This window comes from Trichechus manatus, unplaced genomic scaffold (assembly GCF_000243295.1).
Source record: "Trichechus manatus latirostris isolate Lorelei unplaced genomic scaffold, TriManLat1.0 scaffold00249, whole genome shotgun sequence".
Classification (NCBI taxonomy): Eukaryota; Metazoa; Chordata; class Mammalia; order Sirenia; family Trichechidae; genus Trichechus; species Trichechus manatus.
Genome location: NW_004444185.1, coordinates 1,540,683 through 1,564,722, shown reverse-complemented (window position 1 = coordinate 1,564,722; position 24,040 = coordinate 1,540,683). Strand labels below are relative to the sequence as shown.

Genomic DNA, 24,040 nt, shown 5'->3' with positions numbered 1-24,040 from the left:
TTTCTCATTTAACAGTTACTACGAATGTTGCCCTATGACAGTGGTTAACAATCTTACAACACATCAACAATATCCTTACTCAACCTCGGGTTCCCTATCACCCGCTTCCTTCTCCCCTTCTGCCTTCTGGCCCTTGTCACTGGACTGCTGTACCTCGTTAGTCCCATTTGGTTTTACGGGGCTTTCCACTCCTAGGCTGAACGGTGAACCTCGGAGACAACTTCACCACTGAGCTGAAAGGGTGTCTGGGGGCCATACTGTCAGGGTTTCTCCAGTCTCCTTTAAGCCAGTAAATCTGGTCTTTTTTCTGTGAGTTAGAGTTATGTTCTACATCCTTCTCCAGTTCTGTTCAGAACCCTCTGTTATGATCCTGGTCAGAGCAGTCAGTGGTGGTAGCCAGACACCATCTAGCTCTACCGGACTCAGTCCGGTGGAGGCCTTGGTAGCTGTGGACAATTAGTCCTTCGGACTAATCTTTTCTTTGTATCCTGTTCTGTTCATTCTCCCTTGCTCCTGAAGGGATGAGACCGGTGGAGTATCTTAGATGGCCGCTCACAGGCTTTTAAGACCCCAGACACTACTCACCAAGGTAGAATGTAGAGCATTGTCTTTATAAACTGTGTTATGCCAGTTGAGCTGGATGTTCCCCGAGACCATGGTCCCCATAGCCCTCCACCCAGCAGTTCAGTCCCTCAGGGAGTCTGGATGTGTCCATGAAGCTTCCATGACCTTTCCTTGTACAAGTTGTGCTGGTTTCTTTCATTTTCTTAACGTGTATTTTTAAGCTGCAAGATGTTTTAACGCATTGGAAGTCAGAGGTAACTGACATGTCAGGAAATAAACTAAAATCATTCTGTTGCCTCTTACTAAGATTTTAATGAATTTTCCTCAGAATACTTAGCATATCAAACTGGAGAGAATGTTAATTTATGAAGCAGCGGTAACTGAGAAATTACATTTCTTAATCTGTCCTCGAAGGCCATCAAAATATGCCTTGAAGTAAGACAAATAGAGACAAGTATCTCGTTTATAAGAGAAAGAGTGGTAAGCCATCCACCTGCTCCAAATTCTACACTTACGAGCTCACCAGGTAGCTCTGCTGACGAGACAGGTGGAAGCAGCAGTGAGCTGGCCGCACAGGCAGAGCCCGGCTCCCAGGCAGTATGTGTTGGTCTGGCAGGACCCTGGGTGACCCTGAGCTGACTGGTAGACTGCCCTGCAGCTTGGCCGTGCACAGCAAACTGTCCTCTTAGCTCTCCTTCCACAGGGTTGTAATGCTGAATGCGCTTACAGCAGTTTGAGGGCAAGCTGTTTCCCTCATCTCAAAACAAAAAACTGAAATGACCTGTAATCTAATTGAGGTTCATTCTGCAGATGAGAAATCTCCCGCAGGAACCTGGCTTTTTTTCCTCACTCTCATTGCGGTGTTCTGTGTCTGCGTTCGGCCTGTTACTCTAGCTCCTGATACTCTGGCTGTTCAGAACTGTTGACCCTGACAACCCCTTTCTGGCTCTATAGAAGACCATCACTCCTGCTTTCCAGAGAACACTGAAGCATCAAACAGGGAAGCCCTCAGTTTTCTCACCAACAAACACACCTGACTCTGCACCCACCCTTCTCCAATGATGAAAAAATGGCTACTATTTATTATTTGCCTGAGAACTCTTCCCTACCACCTCCTTCCTCTTCCTGCTTTTCCTCCCCGTTTTCTTCCTCAACTAGTTGAAGAGCAAAGATATAAAGGAGCCATTAGAATGGATGTTGGGCAATACGTGTATAAACAGCACTGGAGTTCCCAGTTGGTGGAAGTGCACAGTCGGTACAGTCATCTTTTAGAAGACAAGATAGCAGTACTTATTAAAATGTAACAAGCACATACCTTTTGATCTGGAAAGCTCACGTCTAGAAATATGCCCTCCACAGATACTCAGGAAAGTAAGCAAAGGTAACATGTAGGGACTGCCACTGTCTATAAGTGAAACTCTGAAAACGGGAACTAATTCAGAAATTATGGAACATCCCTGATAGACCAGTACCGGGGTGTTACAGAGGGTATGAGATCTGGCATGGAAAAATGCTCAGGAGTTTAAATATTTTTGAACCCCTACTTTGTTAAGTGAAAAAAATATGCTGCACAACGGTTGTGTGGTAGCATTTTGCCAGTTCTTTTGCTAGGTTTTCTTCATTTGCACTTGGTTGGCTGAAGTTCATCCTTCAGTGGTTTATTTAAGAAGGGCTCATGAACCTGTCTCCCAAAGTTCTTGTGAAAATATTTGTGGTTTTATACATGAACAACAGCTGAGTATAGAATTCTTGGGCTCTTTTGTTTTTCTAAGAACATTTTAAGGAAGGCTTCAAACTGGTCCGGAACAGTTCAGGAGTGGTTCAGTAATTGCCCCTGTAAACAAGGGCACTGTATGCATTGCACAGCAACCAAATCTCTTGCCTGTGGATTTTGACCTGAGTAGGAAACAAACAGCAGTGCCCTGCTTAAAGGTGCCACGCTGCTTTGAATGTGTGTTGCTCTCCATGGTCCTGCCAATAATCCAGTCTCCCGAATCAGGCTCCTGAAACTTTTGGGATCCATGCAGGAGATTGGATTATTGGCTGGACTGTGAAGAGTAACACATGTTCAGAGTTGTGCGGTTGGCTGCCATCTTTGAGCAGTGTGGTAGTTAAGGTTGTGTATCAACTTGGCTGGGCCATGATTCTCAGTGGTTTGGCAGTTATGTAATGATGTGGTTTGGCAGTTATGTAATGGTGTAGTCATCCTCCATGATGTGATCTGATGTGATGAGCCAATCAGTTATAAGGGGCGTTTCCTCGGGGGTGTGGCCTGCATCTGATATATATATGGATGCCCTGGCAAAGCTTGCTTGCTCTGGATCCTGCATCTGGCTCGTCATCATCTGACCTCCAGTTCTTGGGACTTGAGCCAGCGGCCTGCTGTATTGCTTGCCGATCTTGGGATTTATCAGCTTCTGTAGCTTGTGAACCAGCAGCCTGCTGTCTGACCTCCTGATCTTGGGTTTGTCAACCCCTGTATCTATGTGAGTCAGGGGAGGCCTCCAGCCTGACTCGTGATCCACAGACTTGGGACTTGCCAGCCTTTAACAACCGCGTGAGCCATTTCCTTGAGATAAATCTCTCTTTATATATGTATACACTTCACTGGTTTTGCTTCTCTAGATAACCCAGCCTAAAACAAGCAGTTTGTTTCCTACTTGGGTCAGAATCGATGAGCAACAGATTTGGTTGCTATGCAATGCGTGCAGTGCCTGCGTTTACACTGGCAATTACTGAACCATTCCTGAACTGTTCTGGACCGGTTTGAAGGCCTGATTTTAAGCACCTCTTTGCCAAATGGTCTACTTTGTTTATACTCTCTTTTCAGCAAAGAAAGCATTAGTTCCATCCTTTTTTACTTGACTCATTTTCACATGTCTTCTTGAGTAGCCCTGCTTGCTTCTCCTCCTGAGGTTGCTGAAGAAAATTCTAGGTTTTCTTACAGAGGGTGGTAGCTTCTCTGTGTGGTGCTCATCATAGTAAGAACAAGCATCAGTGACTTTTGGTGCTTCCAGGCTGAACACACTCATTCTGTTTCTCCCTCCAGGTTACCAACATCAAGAAGACACTCAAAGCCACCGCATCCTCCTCAGCTCAGGAGATGGAGCAACAGTTGGCTGAACGGGAGTGTCCCCCTCATGCTGAGCAGAGGCAGCCCACCAAGAAGATGTCCAAAGTGAAAGGTCTGGTCTCTAGCCGCCACTAGGGCCGGCTAGGGCAGCTGGCACTCACCAGGCCTGGGTCAGGTGGGGAGGGGACACCAAGGGCCTATTTCCTCCCCTCTCTACCTTCAGTGAGTTCCAGACCTGCCCGTCCCCTCACCAGCGCCTCCCCGTGTTGGTACTGTTCAAGAAACACCATGACTCCTTTCCCTCACCCACTTCCTCTTTTCCCCCTTTGTTCCTTCAGACTCAGGGGCTCCACTGATGCCATCCTGCAGGGTCAGACACTGCCCAGCTTCCCTCGAGGAGGTTCTTGTCTCTGTTCAAGGGCTTGTCTCCCTCTAAGTTTCCCTTTTGCTCCATGCAGTGGTCATGTCATTTTGCCAGGCTGGTCCTAAGCCGGAGGTGGCTTTTCCCGGCCCACAGGGATGACTGAAGGTGGCCTCTCTCTGATGAGGAGGGAGGTGGGCCTTCAGCCCCATGTACCACAGAACCCATAACGGTGCAGGCCGTCTCTAGCCAGGTATCAAATGCTTTGTGTCCCCTCTCCTGCCTTACCCCTTGTTGGCAGCTCCAGTTGAGGCCGTGGAGGGATGTGTCGCTGGGCTATGTTTACTAAACCTGCGGGTTTGCAGCCTCTTAAGCCTGGCACCGATCTCTCATTAGTTGGGAGCGCTGGGCTGACTAACCTCTGGTATCTGAGCACAGACAGAGGGTGCGGTGGGTCTGCTGAGTGGCAGAAGTGGTTTCTCCGGCTTGACGTTCTCTGCTGGCCGCTCTTCCTGCTGTCTGTGACTCTGCAGACTTGTTTTCGGTGTGCAGGCCCCAGCTGCACATGGGGCCGTCTGCCAGCACGCACTCTCCCAAGACCTGTTACCCTCCCAGCTGCACCAGCTGTGGGGACAGTGGTGCTGAGGCCCCACTGTCTGGTGAAGGACCTTTTGCTGCTTCTGTCTCTTTCTTTCCGCCCCTCCTTGGCTGGGGACCCAGAGCCCTCTGATGATGGCATTCTCCTGGCAAGAGAAAAGGACTTGACTAGCCTTTCTGAACTTGAACAGTTTCAGGATATATTTTAATTTTTTTTTTTTTGTACAGGTTCTGATTCTAATACATTTCAACATGCGTTTTTTTTCCCCCATGTGTCAATATTTGTTATAGACTAGTCGCCGAGACTTTTTCACCTGGCTGGAAGGTGGTGGGGGGTGTGGGGGTGTGGGTGTGTGTGTGTGGGTGTGGGTGTGTGGGTGTGTGTGTGTGTGTGTGTGTGTGTGTGGTGGTATTGTTTTGAAAGGGGAGGTGGAGGTCCTAGACTGCTATTAAAGTTCAGCGAGGAAAGAGCACATTTTAGAATGAAAAATAAAAGCGTAGATTTAATGTATGTGACTATGAAGTGTGGGGTTGCATAGCTGCTGGACTTTGAGCGGTTGGGATAAGGGGGATTCAGGGAAATGTGGTTATTTCAGTACCATGGTGAAAATGGATTTCTCCTTTTTCTAAAATGCCCAGCTGCTGCCTACCATTGATCGAATGTTAACAGAGCATTCTCAGGTCACTTTTAAGCTGGTCCCTGTGCCCACATAACATTATGCCCAGCTGGAGAGTTGTTAAATGCAGCATTTACAGTTCATGAAGCCCTTAGTCAGCTGCTTTCTGGAAAAAGAGTAGTGTTGTTAAATAAATTTGGCACACCCCGCACCCCATATCCTCATTGGAAATTCATTCTTAAATCTCGGAGCCGTCCTGGGTGAGGAAGCCCATTTCCCCCACTGATTTCAGAATCTTTTTTGGTAATATCCGATGGAACACATTTTGAGGAAATTCTTGGAAACATTTCTCAATATCCCTGAGAGAAGCTGATCACTTCCCAGGCTCACCGGTTTTTCCGCTATTCTTTCTAGAGCCCAAACAGCACATTCACTCTCAGCGAGTTGTGTCCCCACTGCAGAGCAGACTGCATGATGTGACTTCTGACGTGTGTAAAATGTGTGATCACGGACCTGTGACCACTGCTCACTTGACTGCCCGAAGGCCCTAAGGACTTGTAGGTTCATCTTCCTTAAAAAATGGCAATAATGATAATATGTTCGTAAAGTGTTATGGAGTCCCTGGTGGTACAAATATTAACGCTCTTGGCTGAAAAGTTGGAGGTTTGAGTCCACACAGAGGCACCTTGGGAGAAAAGCCTGTCGGTCTGTTTCTGAAAAATCAGCCATTGAAAACCCTGTGGAGCACAGTTCGACTCTGACACACACATGGTCACTGTGAGTTGGAATTGACTCGAGAGCAACTGGCTTTTTTAAAGTGTGCTTTACAAAGTGTCTTCATGCACAATAACTCTAATTCTCTCCAACCAGACAGTCTTCCGAGGTTGGTGAGGGTAAGAATTATTACAGTCATCCTCACTTTACATACGAGAAGATGGAACTCAAAGATTCAAAGTGCCCTCATGGTAAATGGCAGAACAAGCACTCCTAGATCTTCTGACTTCGACCTTCTGGCTGTCTTCTCTATGTTACATTCTCAGTTAGAATCTGCCCCCAAAGCTGACCCTTTTCGCTGACACCTGGCACACCATGGCCTCTGCTTCCCATACTCACCCAGCTACCTTGTGGGGAAGCAGAGTGTGGGATGGGGGCTCCAGACGTTGTGGGAACACTATCCTGGCTGGAGATGACTGTTGAAAGCTGACCACACTCCAGGGCTTCATGTCATGGCTCTGTTGGCCATCCAGTAGGAGACCTGGCCTCCGAGCTCTGCTCTTCCCGCCTGGCATGCTGTGACAGCTGGGTTCAGGTCTGACACGCGCGAGGTGTTTGACACACAAATATGGATGAACAGAATATTCAGAAGAGTCCTCATCAACAGTGAAACATCTTGGGTAGGAAGAAGACACTGCTGTGATGAATAAAGTTGCCCAGTAGTAGTGCCTCTGTGTTGGCCCCAGTCACTTTTAACCCTGGGCTTCCTGTCTCCTGAAGACCTTGTTGTTCACTGTCTGTCCAGATGAGGGATGTTGTAGTGTCCACTTGGGTAACAGGGAGGTGGTCAAAGCTCCCCCGCCCCCATACAGGGCATTCCTGTGTTCCAGATCTGAGATGGCCACCAATGATAGTAGGACCCCCCGCCCCTGCTGCCGCCAACTTTCCAGGCCTAAGAAATGTGGTGTCCAAAGAAGCTGAGATGATAAACTACATGTGATTTTTTTTTTTTACCTATTTGCTATTTTCTCCATCTCTGAGATGCTGGGTTGCCTGAAACCAGTTCCTATACTCTATTCTAACAGCCTGAGACTTCCAATATTTTATTTAAAAAGGAAACAAAAACAATTTGTATCTATTCCAGTGCAGTAGTTTGATTTGTACTGGTCCTGGAGAACCAATCACACTACTACTGGTGTTTGTGAGTGTCAAGTATAGAATACCTTGGTCTGGGATTGTACCTGTGTCTTCCTGGTAATTCTGCATACAGCCATGAGTATCTGACTGCTTTAGTAAATCTCTTCTTGTAGTTATGCTTGAGATTTACAGATTGCAATCCACATTTTATTATGAATTTCATTCTCCATCTTTGTATTACCCTAAGGGCATTACATGGATTTTTTTTAAACACTTGTGAGTTAGGTAGATTGTCTGGGACTTGAGTTCAGGACAGTAAAGGTGGGTGTTAACAAAGTATTCATAATAAAAAGGGAATGCTGGGCTGATAAAGGATGGGAATTGCTATCCTTGGTTCGGGATGAAGCTGACAAACCAGTGACGGGGAAACCAAGAGAGGAGGCAGCACAGCTCTGCTCAGGGTCATTTATATCTGTCTTTGCATGGCTTTTCCCTAACAAACCCCACTGTGGGTTAATCTAGTTGGTTACTTTTCCTTCTCGTACAACTGCTGAAGAAATCACCCAACTACAGATTTGTTGTCGGACCTTAAGTGGGTGCTCAGAGCTGGTGAACAACCCCATCCTGTGTCTCCAGTTAGCCCTCACTCATTCCTGACAGCTGTTACAGTTACACCATTCTCGTAAAGTAGTTTACACCATTACAGCTTGCTCACTCAACAGATGATCAAACACTCCTACTTTGGGAAAATGGAGGACAGCTGGGAAAATCCTGTTCCTTGTTTTCGCCTACAGACTCATCTACACTCATTCTCACCTCCATTGCTCCCGTGGAAAAGATGCCCTCCTTCCTTTCTAGTGTAATTCACTCTGTGCTCTGCCTGGGTTTCCTCCGTACCTCCCCCTTGTCCAGGAAAACCTTTCCTGACCTCTCATTGCCCTCTGTGCCGTGTTAGTACCCCATGCCTTTCCTGGGCTTCTTGTTAGCTCTGCAGTGTAGTCCTTGGTGAAGGCATCTGTCTGCCTGGCTGGAGTGTGAGCTGAGAACAAGGACTGTGCTCTTCTTTACTGTAGTGCCTTGCATGGGCCTAGCACATGGCGGCCTTTCCCCCAGTCCATAATGCAGGACAGAAGCTCAGTCTAATCCAGATGTGGATGGAGATGGAGTCTGTGGTTACCAGGAGCCCTTGAAGTGGGAGTCCCACTTGCTGTTGTCTGGGTTTACACTATACTAGGGTAACTGCATCCTGTCATCTTTGACAAAAAATGTTCACCAGCGTCTTAGCTGGAACTGAGTTCCCGGTGTGGAGGCCTCCACTGGGTTAGACTTGCTCAGCACTGACTCCGTACCAGGTGCTGTTAAACACTTCTCATGGATAGCTCACTGGATCCTCACTGACTTATAGCGACCCTATAGGACAGAGTAGAACTGCCCCATAGGGTTTCCAGGAAGTGACTGGTAGATAGAACTGCTGACCTTTTCGTTAGCAGCCAAGCTATTAACCACTACATCACTAGGGCTCACTACTTATTTTACTTCTAACTAAATAACAGCTGGTATTTGCAGCTGGGTCTGACCCAGGCTAAACCCATAACCGCTCTATTGCGGGACTTGCTGGCCTGAAGTTCAGGCACTGCTGTACCTGTCGGGGGCTGTGGGTGGCAGGCAGCAAGGCCCAGGTTCAGGGCCCGGGAGCTGGTGTGGGTAGGCAGCAAAGGGGCCACTAGCTCTGCCAGGCTGTTTATGCCCGGCGTGGTCTCCAGCTTCCCACAGAGGGGCTCCAGGAAACTTTGTACCACCCCTGAGTAATTTATGTTGCTGATCCACACATAATGAATGCATGCTCACTGTAGAAAATTAGGAAATACGAATAAGCAGAAAAGAAAAAAAAAGAGCCCTAGCTCTAAGAGCTAACCATTTTTTTCCTCTTCTTTAATTGTAGTGAAAACACACACCAAAGCATCTGCCAACACAACTTCCACATTTACAACTCAGTGACAGCGATTATATTTTTCATGTGGCACCATTATCACCATCTTCATCCAAACATTGTCATTCTTTTCCATCATCGCTAATCTGGTTGAGGAGGAGCCACATGTCCCTCTTGTTTTAATTTGAATTTATTTGATTTACCAGTGAGGGTAAACTTTTTTATATTCATTTTTTCTTCTGTGACTTCCTTGTTCTTGTCCCATACTCATTTTTCCACTAGGATGATGGATGGTTGCTCTTTTTGTACTGATTTCTAAGTACTATCTTGAAACTGCCAGCAGAGGGCAGCAGTGTATCAGGATGCCAAAGGATGGTGCTGGAACCGGATGTTTAAACCGTGTATTCTGGGCAAAGGCAGAGTCTGGACCCTGGGGCATTGGCATCAGTGGGCCTGGAGGGGACTAGGACACAGGCAAGGTGGTTAATTTCCTCTCCAAATCGGAGTATTTGTCTGGAAGTCTGTGGGGGTGGGCCAGGAGCAAGATGATTCTGAAAGGTGAAGACTATACGTCCCAAAGAGGTAGATGAATTCTGTCTGGTAGGAGACATCCAGGAACCTTGAGATGGAGGTACATCTGTGTCCTAGAGATGATAGGGTGCGGCAGTGCATGTGTCCAGGTTGTCGCCAGCCCATGGGATGTGTGTGTGTACATGTAGGGGTGCTAGGCAAATGCCCACCCATCCTCCAGAAAGGTAGCTGGACGTGATTTCCCTTGTGCATGCCACCTCTTTGAGCTGGCTGGTTCTCAGTCGCATCTGGAAAATTGAAGCAGCTTAATAGGGAGGGCCTGGGTGGCGATGCTGGAATGCGGGACTGTGAAGGGGAGAAGGCTGGGACGCTGCCTTGCGCCTCCCTTCACCCTTGGAAGGAGAGGAGCCACAGGGAGCTGTGAAGTCCCAAAATCACGTGCAGAATTGGGTATGCACATGACATATATATATATATGCACGCGGTGTGTATGTATATACACACACACACACACACACACATACATATGTAACCAAACCAAACCCATTGCTGTGGAGTCAATTGCAACTCATAGCAACCCTATATGTGTATGTTTTATATATATATATATATATATGTAAGCTTTATATTTTGAAATAATTCACAGGAAGTTACAAAAATAGTACACAGGAGTCCCATATACTTTTCATCTGGTTTCTCCCAATGGTGACGCCTTACATAATTTTAGTACAGTGTCTAAACCAGGAAATTGACATTGGTACAATTCAGACCTTATTCTGACTTCACCAGTTTTACATGCATTGTGTATGGGTGTGTTTCTATGCAATGTAGGTTCGTGTAACTCCCACCACTCTTTAAGATGCAAAACTGCTCCATCACCCCAAAGATCCTTCATGCTCCCTGTTTATAGTCACACCTGTCCCTTCTCTCCCACCCTGTCCCTAAGCCCTGGCAACCACTGATCTGTTCTCCATCCCTATCATTTTCTCATTTCAAGCATGTTACTTATATATATTTACAACACGGCCTTATTCAAGGACCCAGAGCTGTCCCCAGCTTCTCAAGGCCTCCATGGCAAAATGCTGAGGTCACAGGAGCCTGGTGTGAATGCTGCAAGAAGTGGGACAGGAGTAGATTCTGTTCTCTTGCCCAGCAATGGCAGGTGCTCTGTGGGTGTGAGGAAATAATGGCCAGCCTCTGTTGAACTATTACTATGTGTCAGGCACCAAAGGCTCAGAGAGGTCAAGCACCTGCAGAAGGTCACACAGCAGTAAGTGGGAGAGCAGGAGTGAGCCAAGTTCTCCAGAATTCTTTGTGCCTGAACTTCAGTGAACCCATTGCTGTCGAGGTTATTCCAACTCATGGTGACCCCATGTGTTACAGAGTGGAACTGCCCCATAAGGTTTTCAAGGCTGTAATCTTTACAGAAACAGACTGTCACATCTTTCTCCTGTGGAGTGGCTGGTGGATTTGAACCTCTGATTAGCAGTTTAACCCCAACACCCCCAGGGCTCCTTGTGCCTTAGCAAGGAATGCTGATGAGATGCAAGTGCGTGGGAGGGCTCGGGGCTGCGGAAACCCTAGCAGGCCCAGAACCCAGTCCTTGAGTGAGCAGGAGGTTTGGGAGACACCGATGTGCCTGGAGGACCCCAGCCCTGTGGGTGAGAGAGCTTGTTGGCAGGACTAATGGGCCATGGCTCACCATAGGGTGGCCTGCTGGTCTCCTGGTGGCACCAAGCACCTCTAAGTGCTGAGTGGCTTCCCAAGTCATGGTGGTACTTGGTGACCGAGGTAAGTGTGGGGTGGGAGTGGGAGGCAGATGTGTTATTATAGAAGGTAGGGGAGTGGGCAGGCCGTGGTAGATGATGGCAGTCGACATGTTTGGGCTATGCAGATGGTGGAGGTGTCACCATCTTGGTCAGTGTTTCGTGGGTGTGGGCTCTGAGTGGTCTCTCTTCCAGGAGCCTGGCTGCCCTGGGGCTTTGCGCTGTGAAGGCTAGCCATCCTCTCTTAGTCCCGATGTCTCTCCCTGCCTCCATCTCGTGTCTTTGCTTGTCCTCTCTGCCCACCCCCTTGCCCCTAAAAGAGAGGCCTGGGGTGGGAGTTTGGGAGCAGCCCTGTGGTGTATGTTGGGATGGTTGGGCTCCTCTCTCGTTGAAGTGTGGAAGGTCTGACTCCCAGTTTTGGTCTTTGGAGGCATCTGTAGGTTTTGGCTGCCCAGCCAGCATCTCCTCTTCCTGTAAACACCCTAGTTTCCTTTACAGGATGACCTCTCTTCCATCTGTGTATCCATGGAAGGGGTGATCCTGCTGCAAAAGCCAGAAGCCATAATAGCCAGCTCCTCCTCCCCTGGCCCCTATCTAGCAAAGGAAGAGCACCAGGCTCAGTCTTCCATGCATGCCTTTGTGGGCTTCAAATCTCAGTTTAGAAAGTCATTGCTGTGGCAGCCACCTGTTCCTGGCCCGAGGCTATGGCCCAGGCTGCCGCAGGCTGCCCCGTAGGGCAACCCTTCTGCCGAACACCTTTGTTAGCTGCCATGGAGCTATGCATAGCAGGATCTGACTGTTGTGATTCATGAGGTTTTCATTGGCTGATTTTTGGAAGTAGATTGCCAGGTGTTTCTTCCTAGTCCATCTTAGTCTGGAATCTCTGCTGAAACCTGTTCAGCATCATAGCAACGCAAAAGCCTCCACTGACAGACTGTCGTGGCTGCGCGTGGGGTGCATTGGCCAGGAATCGAACCATGGTCTCCCTTATGGCGAGAATTCTACCACTGAACCACCTCTGCCACCAGTAGGGGGCACCCTTAATTCTTGTTCATTTTCAAGCCACCTTCCTGCTGTCTATTAATTCTGAGGATCTCTAAAGATTCTCCCACTGTCTCTCCTGCTTAAGTCAGCCAGCATTGGTTTCTTTACTAGCGACCTGGTGGTGCAGTGGTTAAGAGCTCAGCTGTTAACCAAAAAGGTCGGCAGTTCAAATCTACCAACCGCTCCTTGGAAACCCTATGGAGCAGTTTTGTCCTGTAGGATCACTGAGTCGGAATCAACTGGATGGCAGTGGGGTTTTGGTTTTGACCTTGTTTTTGTCCCATCCTTTGTGGGCAGTCCGTCTCTGCTATGAGACACCCCTTGGGGCCTGGCCCAGCTCATCAGCCTAGCTCCCCATGATACCTGCCTTCATCAGGAGGCATATAATGTCTGGCTGCCTCGCTTTTTGTTGTGTTAATAATCTGCTGCTCAGTACCTTGATCCAGTCATTGACTGGGGTTCCAAAATAGTGAGATATATATATATATATATATATATATACTTTTCAATTGCACTGTAATTCAGATTTTATTGCTTATTTTGTCATTCCACACAATTTACAAGTAAATAGACTTTGAGGAACTATACTGAGTGCTAAACAGATGATGGCAGTATGGATGAGACCATGAGACCGTTCAAGTGTTTTCCATAAGGTGATGGAAAGTACTACAGCCGCTACCACTTCAAAATGATGATATTTTAAATCTGTCATTTCTCTTGCATTTATTAGCTGGAATTCTTTATAAACAGATATTTCCATTCATCTATTATATAGTCACCCAGTGGTACAGTTCATGTAGAAAAGACAGGATAAATGCTTTTTTCTTTCTCTGTATTTACCAGTTTGCAAAATAATAAATTAGTTCCTTATTACCCTCTGGAAATGACTAATTCATTTTTAAAATATCATTATGAACTCATGGATTTAAGTGTATTGGGAGGGTTTCCATTTGTTGTAATTATTATTGTTACTGAAGCTCAAATTGTCCCATCTGTGGCCAGTGGGAACCTTTTTGGGCTGGCCTCTGAGTCCTTTTGATACTACACTTGTAGTATTTGATGGCTTCCTTTCCCTGGTGGCACAGTGGTTAAAGTACTCAGCTGCTAACTGAAAGGGTAGTGGTTCGAACCCACTAGTTGCTTCTTGGGGGAAAGATGTAGCAGTCTGCTTCTGTAAAGATTTACAGCCTTGGAAACCCTATGGGGCAGCTCTACTCTGTCCTACAGGGTCACTATGAGTCAGGATCGACTCAATGACAGTGGGTTTGGTTTGGTTTGGGTTTTGCTGTTGTTTACATCAAGATGTTCTAGGCTCTTTTCATAAATTTTCTCCCCAGACCTGGAATCAGCCATTTTTCCATGAAGCGCCAACTTTTTGTAGGAAATGGCATTTCATGACCCAATGTGGACTCCAGGGCTGCCTGCTGCTACTGGGTTGGTCATTGTTTCTAGGTCTTTTCAGTGGACAGAGCTAATAGATATCAGTAGAGGGGTAGATAAAATACCTCGTGAATTCGTACTGATCTTTCCAATTCCAACTTCAGGACTTCAGATTTTTTGTTGAACTTTTTTATTACATTGTTACTTCCTTTCTTCCACACTGAGAATCTCAATTCTTTAAGACACGGGATGAAAAAACTAAAATATCCCATAATAATTCATTTATTTCAGGCAACATTACACACACAACAGGGAATAACATTATTACTGCTACTACCACCAGAATAATAACTGAAATAGTTAAAAAGTTCTTGCCCAATTTTATAGTTCTAGTCAAGGTTGGTGTTTCGAACTTTATATAGCAGCTCCGCAGGAGAAAGACCTGGCGATCTCCCATAAAGATTTAAAAAAAAAAAACAAAAACCCATTGCTGTCAAGTCAGTATCGACTCATGGTGACCCTATAGGACAAGTAGGACTCCCCCATAGCATCTCCAAGACTGTAATCTTTACGGAAGCAGACTGCCACATCTTTCTCCTGTGGAGAGGCTGGTGGGTTCAAACTGCTGACCTATCGCTTAGCAGCCAAGTGTTTAAACACTGTGCCCCCAGGTCCCCTCCATAAAGATTGTTGTTGTTGTTTCTACGTGCCACTGAGTCGGTTCCAACTCATAGCGACTCTGCAACAGAATGAAACACTGCCCAGTCCTGTGCCATCCTCACAATCATTGCTGCTTAAGCCCGGTGTTGCAGCCACCGTGTCAGTCCATCTCTTTGAGGGTCTTCCTCTTTTTCTCTGACCTTCTACCAAGCATAATGTCTTTCTCCAGGGACTGGTCCCTAGAAAGCCCTATGGGGCTGCTCTACTCTGTTACATGGGGTCACTATGAGTCTAAATCAACAGCACCCAACAATAGCCCACACAACAAAACATACACCCATTCAACAATTTTTACATACAGTTCATTGACAATGTGACAATGGTTATATACTTCACACTGTGTCACCATTCTCTGTATCTCTCCCCATATTGTTTCACCACCGTTAACTTAGACTCTCTGCCCCTTAAAGTTCTCATCTGTGTTTTAGAGTTACTGTTATCCATTTTGGAAACCCTGGTGGCATAGTGGTTAAGTGCTAAAATGGCTGCTAACCAAAATGTTGGCACTTCGAATCCACCAGCTGCTCCTTGGAAACTCTATGGGGCAGTTGTGCTCTGTGCTATAGGGTCACAATGAGTTGGAATCGACTTGACGGTAACACGTTTGGTTTTTTTTTTGGTTGTCCATTTCATCTCATGTAGATAATTCTTTAAAAGAACACAGTGCTCAAGGCGAACATTCTTTATTAAATGAGCTAAATTATTGTTTAAAGATGACTTCATGATTAAAGGCCTAAAATTTGTTTCTAGGCAATAGATTTGGGGGTTCCCCCAGTCTCGATGTATCCAGTAAGGCTGGTTTCCAATAAGAATTTGAAGTTCTGTCCCACTTTTTTTTCTCCTTTTGATCAAGATCCATCTATTGGGTCCTTGATCAAAACGTTCAGTCATGGTAGCTGGGCATCATCCATTTCTTCTGGTCTCATAGCAAAAGCAGTAGTAGTTCATGCTACTCCTGCGTTCTTGGCAGTTCTCTTTACTCTGTACTAGCCATTCCTCCATTACTGCAATCCCGTTGTAGTTAATAATCTTTATATTAAACGTTCCCTATTCAAATTACTATATGGTTTCTCTATCCTAAATGGGTCTTGACTAATGCAATGTAGTATCAAATCTTTTTCTTCCTTTTTTTAATTTCAGGAAAGTTTCCTTAAATTACAGTGTTTAGTATTTGTTCTGTTCCCTTGCTTTGATTTTCATTTTCAGGGACTCCTGTTACGGTTTTTTTTGCATATTTCCGGTATTTGTCATTTTCTCTTGAACCCTTTTTATGTGTTCATTTCTCTTTAATTTAAAATTTTTCTTTTTACCTTGTGTTTCTCGTAGGGCATCATCTGATTTGCTCTTGTGTTTCTTCATACCTGAAATTATTTTTTCTCTTCTTTCTAAACCTGTCCTAAGTGCTGTCATTTCATTATTGAGCTTTTCTACTTCTGATTGTCATTATTTCTTTTTTCCTATTTTGAAATAGTTGATATAGCTTTGCTTTGTTTTTTGGGCATGTCTTTATGGCATACTTTCATTGTCTGTATGGATGTTTTTCTGCTCTTTATCCTCTCTTTCTCTTACAGAAACTTTGTATGGGATTTGACGTTGATACTTTTCTGTTCTTCATTTTCTATGTGAAATCAATTTCCCAGAACTTTTAGAAGGAGGTGGGTTAAGGAAAGCTTTTCTAACTTCACAGTGCTTCCTCTCCTGTTGTTTTCATGTGTTAAAACAGCATGGGAAACTATTAGAACTAATAAATGAGTTCAGGAAGGTTGCAGGATATAAAATCAATATGCAAAAATACAGTGTATTTCTACACATTTGCAATGAATAATCCAAAATGAAATTAAGAAAACAATTTCATTTACAAACACATAAAAGAATAAAATGCTTAGGAATAAATTTAACAACAGAAATGTAAAACTTTTAAAACTATAAAATATTGTTGAGAGAAATTTGAAAAGATCTAAAGAAATCAAAAGACATCCTATATTCATGGATTGAAACATTTACTATGGTTAAGATGGCAATACACCTCAAACTAATCTACAGATTAGTGTAATCCCTATCAGAATCCCAGCTGACTTCTTTGCATAAACTGACAAGCTGATCCTAAAATTCATATGGAACCTCAGGGGGCCCAGAATAGCCAGAACAATCTTGAAAAAGTTGGAGGGCTCACATTTTCCGATTTCAAAACTTACTAAAAAGCAATAATCAAGACAATGTGGTGATGGCATAAGAATAGACATATAAATCAATGGAATAGAATTGAGAATCCAGAAGTAAACCCTCACATTTACAGTCAACTGGTTTTTGACAAGGGTTCCAAAACAAATGGGGGGAAGAATAGTCTCTTCAACAAATATTGCTGGAACAACGGGATATCCACATGCAAAAAAGTTTGAAGTTTGACCCTTACCTTACATCAAATTAAAAAATAAGCTCAAAATGGATCAACAACCTAAATATAAGATCTAAAACCATAAAACCCTTAGAAAAAAACATAGGGGTATTAAACCTATCTCCTTGCATTTAGAATGACTTCTTAGATATGACACCAAAAACATAAGAAGCAAAAGAAAAAATAGATGAATTGGATTTCATCGAAATATTAAACTTTTGTGCTTCAAGGGACACCACTAAGAGCGCAAAAAGACAACTCACTGAGTAGGAGAAAAAATTGCAAATCATATATCTGATAAGGGGCCGGTATCCAGAATATATAAAGAATTCTTATAGCTCAATAATAAGAAAGACAAACCAATTAAAAAGTGGGCAAAGAGCAGATGTTTCTTTAAACAAGGTTTAAAAATGGCCAATAAGTGTATGAAAAGATGCTCAGCGTCATTAGTCACTAGGGAAATGCGTTTCAAAACCACAGTGAGATGCCACTTCACACGCACTAGGATGGCTGTCATCAAAAAGATACAAGTCTTGGTGAGGATGTGGAGAAATTAGAACTCTCATACACAGCTGGTGGTAATGTAAAATGGTGCATCCACTTTGGAAAACAGTCTAGCAGTTCCTCTAAAAGTTAAATATACAGTTATCATATGACCCAGCAATTCCACTCATGTATATATATATATATATATGTACCCAAGAGAACTGAAAACTCATGTCCACACAAAAACTTATACATGGAAGTTAGTCATTCATTCTATTGGGGATGGTGGGGGTCAGGCATGGGTCAGGCAGAGTCCTGATTGAGTCCATATACACTAGGCCCATCTGTTCTCTGGGGCAGATTCACATTAACCAAATTTAGGAGATTGATGGATCAACTGAAAACACCAGTTCATTTTGTTGTAAGAAATGTTGCTGCCAAAGGAATTGGCAAACTCCTGGCCCCATAATCCAAAAATTGTTTTCCTTGCAGCTGGCCTACATTCGGAAAAGCAAACCATAGACAGAGGACTGCTTTGGGAAAATGGAATCAGGACACAGGAACTTGATGGCATCAACAGCTCATGGCACTGGGTCAGAGTAGCCAGGCACATCCATCTCTCTTGTCCATGGGACAAGAACTCTAGATGGCCCTGGGCTGAGCCGCTGCCCACCAAGTCTTTTCCTGGGCAGGCACCAGTGTGACTCCTTTTGTGTGTGTCTGTGGTTGGCCCTTCTCCAGAGGACACCATCTTTCTTGAGATATATTCATTATCCAGGGGCTCCCAGTGGAGTCTTGGCCTGGGAGTCGTTTTCAGGGGCTCCCAGTGGAGTCTTAGGGGCCTGGGAGTCGTTCTGGGTCTTTCAGATGGGTTTGCATAGCTGTGCCATATCCTTTCTGGGCTCCTTTTGATAACTCTTGAGGGCAATCTTATTTCTCCATTTTCTACGTTCTTGGGGTGTTTGGGGAAAGCCTTATTGTAAGCCCCAAGGAGTGCCATCAAACACTAATTAATCTAGTACTGTAGCAGGGCCTGTGGGTATGGAGATGGACATGTAACTGTAATCCTACAAGAACAGTGAGTGCAATCACAGGTATGTGCACTTCTTACTGGTCAAGCATCCCAAAGGGACAGAAGGGTGATTATCAGCCATTCCATGCCACGAGGAGCCAGTCCACAGGCCTCCACACCAGAAAGTAGAGCAAGTACTCTAGCACAAGAATGGCAAGCCGTGGGTGACTGTCCACCCATCTGGGCTTTCCTCCAAGAGGCAGCTGGGAGAGGGTTAAATTCCACACCACCACCCAAAAACCCATTGCTGTGGAGTCGATTCTGACTCATGGCAACCCCATGTGTGTCAGAGTAGAACTGTGCTCCATAGCGTTTTCAATGGCTGATTTTTTCTGCTAAGGCATCACTGGGTGAACTCGAACCTCCAGCCTTCCAGTTAGCAGCCAGGCATGTTAATTGTTTACACCACCCAGGGACTTCAGATTCCACACATGAGATACTTACTCAAAGGCACTAGTCAGCCTTGCCATTCTGGGACCTCATAAAAATGCTAACACACTTTTTCTCTTTCATGTGTAACCCTAGAAAAAATTAAACTGACCTCAGCCATAATGTATATGGGCATATAAGACCCACTTATAATTTAACACTGTCATCAAAAAACTCCCTCATCTTTGTCACTGAGTGTCACACTGAAAGTTTATTATCCTGCACTGAAGCTTTCTTTTTATGGCCATTAGAAGATATATGGCCCTCCAGTACCAACAGGAAAAACTAACCTGGTTTTCACCAAGAATGCATTCCCTTCTGTATCCATCTGGGTTCTCCAGAGAAGCAGAACCAATGATATATATAAAATATATTACACATATAAAAAATATATAATATTATGTATATGTAACAGGTAGTCTGACGACATTTTTGAGTTACGATGAACCGCACTTAAAACTATTCTTTTTTTTTTGTCCTTAAAATGATATTCTGAAGACTGAATCCAAACTGTCTTCAAATTCTTTAAAAACCTTTCCATGAAATAACAAATTGCTTGTCAACTTTATAAATAGTGGGACGCTGCCAGTCTGGTACCACTGTGCACTTGCTAAAGTCATCAGATGGGTCATTCAGTGAAACTGGTAAAAGAATCCTAAAAATGCTTAATGTTGGCAAAACAGAAAATAACTTTTAAAAGAATTCAAGGAGAGAAAAGGATTGAAGAGAAATCAGTATAAACTGAAAAATTCTTATATGAAACACTATAAATTTGGAATATAGTCATATAAAGAACACAGTCAGAAAAAGACTAAATTGGCCTTCTCGTTTGCAATAATTTGAATATTTCTTAAAATGCTGGTAAAATATTAAAGAAGAATATTTAATATAGAAGCATATTCCTAAAATAGTATTTGGAAAATCAGTGTGCCAGCTCTGTTTGGTGAATTGGTCAGTTGGAGACCAATTGATAAAAGATGGGAAGAGCTCTCGCAGAATCTATTGTAGGACCCACAGCTGAGTGTCGGGGACCCTGGAAAGTCACTGGGCAGCTTATCTCTCCATCTGCATTAACACTACCTTTATCATCTTCATATGCATCATCTCTCCATTATTTCCATCATCTCCATCTCCATCAATTCCATCTTCATCATCTCCATCATCTTTCTCCATCTCCATTATCTCTCTCCATCTCCATCATCCCCATCTGCATTAACTCCATCTTTTTCATCTTCATCTCCATCATCTCTGCCTACATTATTTCCATCTCCGCCATCTCCATTTCCATCCTCTCCATCTCCATCAATTTCCTCTTTATCATCTCCATCAATTCCCTCTTCATCATCTCCATCAATTCCCTCTTCATCATCTCCATCGATTCCCTTTTCATCATCTCCATCGATTTCCTCTTCATCATCTCCATCGATTCCATCTTCATCATCTCCATCGATTCCATCTTCATCATCTCCATCGATTCCATCTTCATCATCTCCATCAATTCCCTCTTCATCATCTCTCTACATCATCTCCATTATCTCACTCCATCTCCATCACCTATATGTCCATCATCTCTTTCCGTCTCCATCTCTTTCCATCTCCTTCATCTCCATCTTGATTTAGGAAATAATATTGGAGTTATTATTCCCTCTCCTTGAGCATAGAGAATGTGACCAAGCTGGAGCTGGGCTCACAAGGACTCATAAAGACACATCATCTGGGCCCTGAGGTGTGAAGACAATAGCTAAGATAATCTTGGAAAATACCTTCTAGAGAAACTTTCACATAAAGCCAATCAAACAGAACACAAAAGACTTTCTACCCTTTTTCTGTTAGCATTTAGTGAATAGAAATTTGTTGGACCAATGAAGACCCTCCTGACTCTCCCTGACTCTCGTTATTGAAACCTGTACCAATGATTGTTAAGAAAGACAATTCAAAATGTAGGATCACAGTTCTAGCCAATCTGAAAAGGTGAAGCTTTCAATGATTTTGCCCATTTGTAATGTTAATATATACTGATGACTCTGTAATGGTCTTTGGACTCGGGCGGACATGGCTGTGGCAGCATGCTTGTCTGTTTTCCCATTCTTGCCTATTCTGTAGTATTCTTTGGACTCGGGCAGACATGGCTGTGGCAGCGTGCTTGTCCGTTTTCCCATTCTTGCCTGTTCTGTAATATTTTTTGGACTTGTACAGACATGGCTCTAGCAACATGCTTGTCCGTTTTCCCACTTTTGTGTGTTCTGTGATATTTCCTTGGACTCAGGCAGACATGGCTCTGGCAGCATGGTTGTCCTTTTCCCACTTCTGCCCTTTTGAATATATGCCAAATAAAACTTTCTTTTTGCTTTACTAGGCTTTGTGATTTTTTACCCTAAAACAGTCTCCATCATTTCTCTTCATCATCTCCGTCATTCCCATTGTCTCCATCTCCATTAGCTCTGTCATCTCTATCTCCATCATTTCTTTTCATCATCTCTATCATTCCCATCGTCTCCATCTCCATTATCTCTGTCATCTCTATCTCCATCATTTCTTTCCATCTCCGTCATCTCCATCTATTTCTATCTCAGTTTTCCTGTCTCTCCCAGCGGTCAAGTCCCTGCTCCTCCCTGCCCTATACCCCAGTCTCCTCTCTGCACACTGGCTCCTGCTGCAGCCCCTTGCCTTCTGCTCCCCCATGACTTCAGCTGGCAGGTATTTCCAGCCTGCCCAATGCCCCTCTGACCTTGACTCCACACCTCTGCCACTCAGTGTCCCTTTACTCACTGACTCCGTTCAGTCCTATGTTCAAATTTCAGATTTCTGGAGAAAGAAGCTGCGGGCTCAGGTCACATGTTTTCTTAGTTATCCAGTGCTGCTGTAACAGAAGTATCACAAGTGAATGGCTTTAACAAACAGAAATCTATTCTCTCATAGTCTAGGAGGCTAGAAGTACAAATTCAGGGCACCAGCTCCAGGGGAATGCTTTCTTTCTCTGTCAGCTCTAGGGGAAGGTCCTTTTCATCAATCTTCTCCAGGTGGAGGAGCTTCTCAGGGCAGGGACCCTGGGTCCAAAGGACGTGCTATGCTCCCGTTACTTCTTTCTTGGTAGTATGAGGTCCCTATGTCTCTTTGCTTGCTTCTCTTTTTTATATCTCAAAAGAGATTCGTTTAAAACGCAGCCTAATCTTGTAGATTGAGTCCTGCCTCATTAACGTAACTGCCGCTAATCCCACCTCATTAACATCATAAGGTAGGTTTACAACACAAAATCAAATCAGGTGACAGAATGGTGGACAGTCACACAATACTGGGAATCAGGGCCTAGTCAAGTTGACACACATTTTTGGGGGACACAAATCAATCCACGACACGTGTCTACCACTCACTCATCAGTTGTGACCTAGTGGAGCCACATCTTCCAAGGTAGGGAGGATTCTCTAAACAGGGAATGCGGCAAGGAGGAAAAGATGGCACAGCTGACTTCCCCCGTCCCCCCCGCCCCAACCTGGCATCTACCCCTTCTTCCCAATGGATCCAATTTTCATATAATTTCTGCACATTTTGTCAAGATAATTTATACTTTATAGTTGTTATTGTGTATGGGGTCTTCCCCCCACTCCCTGCTTTATTTTCTAATTGTTGGTATAAAGGAAAGGAATTGATTTGTGAATCAATTTATTTTGTATCCATTCACTTTAACTAAACTCTTACTAATTCTGAAAAGTTTTTATTCAATTATCTTGAGTATAAAATCACATTATCAACAGATGATAATTTTATCTCTTCCTTTTCCTTCCTCTCCTTGTACCTCTTTTTCAGCTGTTTCTTATTGCATTCGGCAGAGCAGATTCTTTCTTAAACCTTTGGTCAGAGAAGACATTTATGATGCAACAGAATATTTAAAGAACAAAACCATGGAAGTGACACATCTCACTTTCTGGGAGGCCGCCAATGCAGTACTTAGAGGAGATGGATTGTTCCCAGTGCTTATATTAGTAAGGAAAAAAAGAGAAACAATAAATCAAGTTGATACCTGATGAACTTTGTTCCCTTTAAGTTATGATCCAAGAGAAAGGAGAAAAAGGAAGTAATAAATTTAAACAAAATGGAGGAAGAAGAAAGAGAATTGATAAACGGAATCAATAGCACGTGCGAGGAAATAGCCCTTCCGCAGAGGGGGAGTGAGGGGGAGAGGTCCTGCCGGCCAGCCTGGCTTTTCCTTCTCATCAGACCCTGGGGGCAGGTACGCTTGGCGAAGGGGGTCCTATTGACCTTTGTGGCCACCCACTGGCTATACACCTGCAGGCCTGACCAGAGAGAGTTCCTGCCCCCACCAGTAGCCAGGGAGTTGGGGGAGGAAAGGAGAATGGGGAGGGGTGGAGGGCACTCACGAGCAGGAAAGCGCCAGGGCCAACCCACATCCACATTCACATCCTGGGAGAGGAAGGAGCCACCCTTAACTTGAGCAGTGAGTGGTGCTCCCTCTTGGGTCGCAGACACCAGCACCCTGTAAATCCATCTAGTCTCACTTATGCTGTGTGTCTTAGTTTCTTTGTGCTGCTATAACAGAAATACCACAAGTGGGTGGCTTTAATGAATGGAAATTTATTTTCTCACAGTTTGTTGTTAGGTGCTGTTGAGTTGGTTCTGACTCATAGTGACCCTGTGTACAACAGAACGAAACACTGCTCGGTCCTGCGCCATCCTCACAGTTGTTATGCTTGAGCCCATTGTTGTAGCCACTGTGTCAGTCCATGTCCTTGAAGGTCTTCCTCTTTTTCATGACCCTGTATTACGCAGGATGTCCTTCTCGGGGGACTGATCCCCCTGATAACATATCCAAAGTATGTGACAGGAAGTCTCACCATCCTCCCTTCTAAGGAGCATTCTCTCTGTACTTCTGCCAAGACAGATTTGTTCATTCTTCTGGCAGTCCATGGTATATTCAGTATTTTTTTGCCAACACCACAATTCAAAGGCGTCAGTTCTCCTTTGGTCTTCCTTATTCACTGTCCAGCTTTCACATGCATATGAGGCAAATTGAAAACACAATGGCTTGGGTCAGGCACACCTTAGTCCTCAAGGTGACATCTTTGCTTTTTAACACTTTAAAGAGGTCTTTTGCAACAGATTTGCCCAATGCAATGCGTCATTTGATTTCTTGACTGCCGTTTCCATGGGTGTTGATTGTGGATCCAAGTAAAATGAAATCCTTGACAACTTCAATCTTTTCTCCATT

General features: G+C 44.5%; 1 protein-coding gene across 2 annotated transcripts in view; it reads left to right on the top strand.

Annotated features, from left to right (window-relative positions):
- COPS7B (COP9 signalosome subunit 7B) overlaps window positions 1-4,864 on the top strand; it is a 23,723-nt gene extending 18,859 nt beyond the window's left edge. The window contains exon 8 of one of the 2 annotated variants that reach the window (XR_002822833.1): window positions 3,614-3,747. Coding sequence is in view for 1 of the 2 variants with exons in the window: in XM_004389496.1 (XP_004389553.1) it covers window positions 3,614-3,772 (159 nt within the window). In the remaining variant the exon portion in view is untranslated. Of the gene's footprint in view, window positions 1-3,613 lie in introns of both variants that reach the window. The other variant, XM_004389496.1, reaches the window with a different exon arrangement.
- Window positions 4,865-24,040: the final 19,176 nt, after the last annotated feature.